Source organism: Octopus bimaculoides, chromosome 3 (assembly GCF_001194135.2).
Source record: "Octopus bimaculoides isolate UCB-OBI-ISO-001 chromosome 3, ASM119413v2, whole genome shotgun sequence".
NCBI lineage: Eukaryota > Metazoa > Mollusca > Cephalopoda > Octopoda > Octopodidae > Octopus > Octopus bimaculoides.
Genome location: NC_068983.1, coordinates 100,883,152 through 100,888,957, shown reverse-complemented (window position 1 = coordinate 100,888,957; position 5,806 = coordinate 100,883,152). Strand labels below are relative to the sequence as shown.

The following is a 5,806-nucleotide window of genomic DNA, read 5'->3' as shown; positions in this document are numbered from 1 at the left end:
TATATATATATATATATATATATATATATATATATACACATTTATAAATTCCATAAGCATTCATTTGAAGTGTTTTGATTTAATATAAAGATGGACATTGTCAGTAGATGATTCAAAGTTCCAGATTGTAACTATCTGCTGTCTTTATATATCTTTATTTTTTAAATAGTGTTCTTAAGATCAAAATTGCATTATGATTTGATTTAATCTGGTTATAACTTTATGAACTCAAAATATTTTAGGCATGTCTTATTTAAAATGGCTAAAATATGGAGTAGATTGATAGAAGGAATACATTTGTGATGTTCTTGATTTTGAAGATAGGGAATAATTTTGAAGTTAAAAAGAACCTGTTAAATTATATGAGTAAAGAATTTTTGTAAATTAATCAAAATTTGTGAAATATAATTACTTTTATTCTATTTACATATTATAGAGACATGAGCACTGAAAACCTTAAATATTTAAGCAGTATGCAAGCACTTGCTGATTTGGCATATTTCCGACAGAACATTTCTGCTCAATTTGGTTTTACAAAGAATAAATGGATATCTTTTGGTGGTTCCTATCCCGGTAAATAACAGCTTTATATTTTTGAAAGAACTTTTTATAAAATGTTAATCATATTCTGATGACTTATTAAATGTAATAGAAGTACAAAGGAAAAGTGAATCTGAAATATTGCAACAAAATATCTCAGACAATAAACCTGTCCAATTAGTGCTGCAAGAAGAAAATATTCATTACTAATCTATTTACAATGTAATTTAGTGAATACATTGCTTAATTTTATTATTGTCAGTTTGTTGTTGTTTAGTCCCAGTCAACTCTAATCAGAGTTGACTGGGACTGTTTTAAGGATCTAATCTTTTAGAGGTATTAAGGACAACATTATATAGTGGAGGGAAGGGGGTTAATGGGTCACACACCTCAGAACAGATGGTGTGCTCAGCTGTGCCCTGCAGTCATGACTGCAATGGTGTTGCTGCAGAGAATGGCCAGCAACACTTGGTGCAGCAGCCACTCCACTTCACATCACTTTTATCCTGATTTTGCAGAGGAAATTGGTAGTGCAGGATCCAAGGACATCTAAGGTCTCAATGGCAACTGGAACAAACTGATAGAAGCCAATCAGGCTCCTGTATTTATTTTTTCATCTTTTGCATTGTGTGTGGCAGTACCCTATCATTTAAAACATGACCAGTTGATTTAATAAATAACTTTATATAGTTATAAATGTGCAGGGGTGGCTGTGTGGTAAGAAGTTTGCTTCCAAAGCACATGCTTCTGAGTTCAGTCCCACTGCGTGACACCTTTGGCAAATGTCTTTTTCTATAACCTTGGGCCAACCAAAGCCTTGTGAGTAGATTTGGTAGACAAAAACTGAAAGAAGCCTTTCGTATATATATATATATATATATATATGTGTGTGTGTATTGGATCATCCCATAAATAATGCAGTTTTTTATACTTATTTTATTTTTCAAAATTAAGATAAACAAAGTTCTTTTTTACTCTAAAATATACTCTCCTTCATTTCCTACAATGCTCTTACACCTATCTGGTAGACTTGCAAATACTCTTGCAGTACTGTTCTGACCTCGTCTACAGAATTCATACTTTTTCTATCCAAATGATTTTGAAGACTGCAGAATAAATGGTAATCAGATGGGGCAATGTCTGATGAATATGGTGGATGGGGCATCGTTTCCTATTTAAACTGCTCCAGCCTTTGGAATGTCATCCTCGCTGTATGTGGTTGAGCATTATCCTGATGGAAGAACACCTTTTGACTTGAAACTAAAGATGGTTGTTCTTCTTCTAGCGCTGACTTAAGCCACTCAAGCTACTTGCAGTAGATTTCCTTTGTTATCGTTTAGTTTGAGTTTAAAAATTCAGTGGACTAAACCGTTCATATCTCACCAAACAGATAACAACCCCTTTACATGGATGAAGACCTTCTTTAACCTGGGGTGCCAGTTTTTCTCCTTTCCCTACCCACTGTCTTCAGTGCTTGACATTTTTATAGAGAATCCATTTCTCATCACCAGTCACTATTCGGTTCAAAAAAGTTCATTCGTGAGTCATGACAGCAAAGAAGAGCACACATTCACTCTCTGCATACGATTAGTCTTGGAATCTTTGTGAAGAATCCATTGACCCAATTTGCTGACTTTTCCAATGGCACACAGGTGTTGATAAATGGTTGAATGACTAAATCTAAGCTTCTTTGCTAATTCATCAACAGTTACAATGGGATTTTGTTCCACCAGTGTTTGCAGGACATCCTCATCAAGCTCTACAGATCTTCCAGGATGAGGCTCGTATTCTTGGCTGTAGTTTTCGGCTTGAAATTTCTGGAACCACCATTAACACTGGCTTACATTTGTTGTTCGATCCTCATATACTACATTAAAATTCCTTGCGCTTTCCATTGCGTTGTTGCCTTTATTGAATTCAAAAAGCATGCCTTACTGGCACATGTGCCGGTCGCCTGTGAAAAACAACATGCAAACGTGGTTGTTGCCAGTGTTGCCAAACTGGCTCCCGTGCAGGTAGCACGTAAAAAACACCACTTTGAGCCTAGTCGTTGCCAGTACCACCTGACTGACCCTTGTCCTTGGTGGCATGTAAAAGCACCCACTACACTCTTGGACTGGTTTGCGTTAGGAAGGGCATCCAGCTGTAGAAACTTTGCCAGATCAGATTGGAGCCTGGTGCAGCCGTCTGGCTCACCAGTCCTCAGTCAAACTGTCCAACCCATGCTAGCATGGAAAGCGGACGTTAAATGAAAACGACGATGATGATGATGCTGAATATGCTCCTTTGTCACTTCCATTATAGCTTTGAAAGAAAATCTGTAAAATCGAACTGCACTCTTCAAAACTTGCACTAAGAATAAGAGCAAGGTGAAATTACTACTTGCTTTTATAGCAAGTTGATGCAGGTAGTTTATCCCATCCCCCTCCAACCTTTAGTTCATGCAATTGAAAAAACTGCATTATTTATGGGATGACCCAATATATATATATATATGTATATATGCATATATGCATGTGTGTGTCTGTTTTTGTCCTCCTATCAGCATGTGACAACCAGTATTAGTGTGTTTACATCCCTGTAACTTAGTGGCTTGGCAAAAGAGACCAATAGAATAAATACCAGGCTTAAAAAATATGTACCGGGGTCAATTTGTTCAGCTATAAATTCAAGGCAGTATCCCAGCATGGCCCCAGTCTAATGACTGAATCAGGTAAAAGATAAAAGATAGTGTATGTTTCTCCTTTTTTTAAGATAGTAGGGTGTGATTTGGAAGAGATATAATTCCTCTTAGATATTCAGCAAAAGTATGTATTCAGATGACTTTTTATGATTCACTGTAATTGATTGTTGCCTAAACACTATCACTGATGTTAATTGCTCAATATATAAATCTAATTTTGAATGTTTCCAAACAACTTTGTTCCTTTTTGGATTTGGTTTGCAAGATTTTTTACGTGATTTCATGTGTTGAAGCATATTCTGTTGTGTCTGGGGAGAGTCATTTTCTTATTGTGCCTTAAAATTTAACACACTCACCGTTAAAATTTCCACTTATTTCTTATTTTTATTTTCCTAAATAAGAAATAAGTGGAAATTTTAACGGTGAGTGTGTTAAATTTTAAGGCACAATAAGAAAATGACTCTCCCCAGACACAACAGAACTTTGTTCCTGTTAATGTTAAAGAGTTGCTGTGAGCAACTGAATAAAATGTAATTTGCTGGTTGGATATGGTTTTTTAGCAATGAAAATAGTGTTCTCTACTCTTATAGTCTGTACTAGTTTCTCTGCCATTATAAACTGTATTAGTGTTTTGTAGCACTATAGACTATATTGGTGTTCTCTACCAGTATTGTCTGTATTAATTAATTATCTAAATTTTAGATTATTTTCTATAATTAAGATGATTATTTTCTGGGATATTGACCTCATTTTACAATGTTTAATTACAATATTTATATCTGCATTATGTTTATGTTGGTTTAAACTCTCTACAGGTTATCTGCATATGTTTAGATTGTAGAAATTTATTATGCACCCCAGGCCAGCCCTGATCAAGCAGACTTGTGATCAAAAATGTTTCTATTCTGATCATGGCCGTTGCCAGTACCGCCTGACTGGCCTTCATGCAGGTGACACGTAAAAGCACCCACTACACTCTCTGAGTGGTTGGCGTTAGGGAAGGGCATCCAGCTGTAGAAAATCTGCCAAATCAGATTGGAGGCTGGTGTTGCCATCCGGTTTCACCAGTCCTCAGTCAAATCGTCCAACCCATGCTAGCATGGAAAGCGGACATTAAACGATGATGATGATGGTGATGATTATTGCATCTTTTATTCAAGCATAATGTATCTAAAATTTCATTGTCTAATGCGTCCTTCCTTTTTTTAAGATAGTAGGGTGTTTGGTTACTTACTCTTTCTAGCAGGTTGAAGAACTGTGTAGAGGCTCATAGAATTTAGTTTCTCCCTTATGATTAATGTATTGCAGCCATTGTACTAAAAAAGCCATAAAATGAATAATTATATTGTTGAAGTAAATAACTAAATTGTTCTCCTAATGTTAGTAATTTATATCCGCCTTGTCAGTGGCACAATTAGAATCTGATACTTTTCAAGTTATTGAACCATTCTTTTTAAAAAAATGAGTTTTTAAAGTTATGTTCACCAACTTTTTTACTATGTATTATATTTATTATGTGGAGGTGCAATGGCCCAGTGGTTAGGGCAACGGACTCGCGGTCATAGGATCGCGGTTTCGATTTCCAGACCGGGCGTTGTGAGTGTTTATTGAGCAAAAAACACCTAAAGCCCCATGAGGCTCCGGCAGGGGATGGTGGCGAACCCTGCTGTACTCTTTCACCACAACTTTCTCTTACTCCTTCTTCCTGTTTCTGTTGTACCTGTAATTCAAAGGGTCAGCCTTGTCACGCTGAATATCTCCAAGAACTACGTTAAGAGTACACGTGTCTGTGGAGTGCTCAGCCACTTGCATGTTAATTTCACGAGCAGGCTGTTCCATTGATCGGATCAACTGGAACTCTCGACGTCGTAAGCGACGGAGTGCCAACAACAACATATATTTATTATATATTTATACATTATATATATATTTATCCATGGATTTGTTTATTACATCACTTCCATTCTAGGTGCCTTGTCAGCTTGGTTCAGATTAAAATACCCACAGCTTGTTGATGGTGCAGTTGCCAGCAGCGCTCCAGTTAATGCTGTGCTTAATTTTGAAGGTAAATAATTTTCATACATTTTATGCTTATTTTTCTTTAATCCTTTGGCATTCAGATTACTCTGACAAATTTAATGCTTATTTATTCACATTGTTTTGAATTAATCATGCATTATCTCATATCTTTGAGACTTCAGTAATGTAATTATTTATATGTTAAATGACATTGCAGGGTAGGTGTGAGAGGCCAGATCTGGTTGGTTTGAACATAAAACAGATAGAATATTTTGGCTGGATATGGGGGTTAATGTTTTTTTGTTATTTTTCTCTATTTAAGTCAGATTCTGTAAGGATACTTATCCAAAGGCTCTAAAGTAACAAGTTTATACCCTGTCACTTACCTCACCATGACATGGGCAGGACTTGATAAAACAACAAAAACTTGACAAGACTGAACTTTTCCTCAGCATCACTATGAATATCACAAAGTTCCAAACTCAATATTGATGGTCCAGTGATGTATATTTACAGTAATATAATAGGCTATATATATATGTATATGTCTATATATATATATAT

The 5,806-nt window shown here is 35.8% G+C and overlaps 1 protein-coding gene across 2 annotated transcripts in view; it reads left to right on the top strand.

Annotated features, from left to right (window-relative positions):
* LOC106870332 (putative serine protease K12H4.7) overlaps positions 1–5,806 on the top strand; it is a 43,590-nt gene that overhangs the window by 24,046 nt on the left and 13,738 nt on the right. For both annotated transcript variants that reach the window (XM_052966370.1, XM_052966369.1), the window contains exons 3-4: positions 437–573; positions 5,193–5,288. In XM_052966370.1, coding sequence (XP_052822330.1) covers positions 437–573; positions 5,193–5,288 — 233 coding nt within the window. The remainder of the gene's footprint in view (positions 1–436; positions 574–5,192; positions 5,289–5,806) is intronic.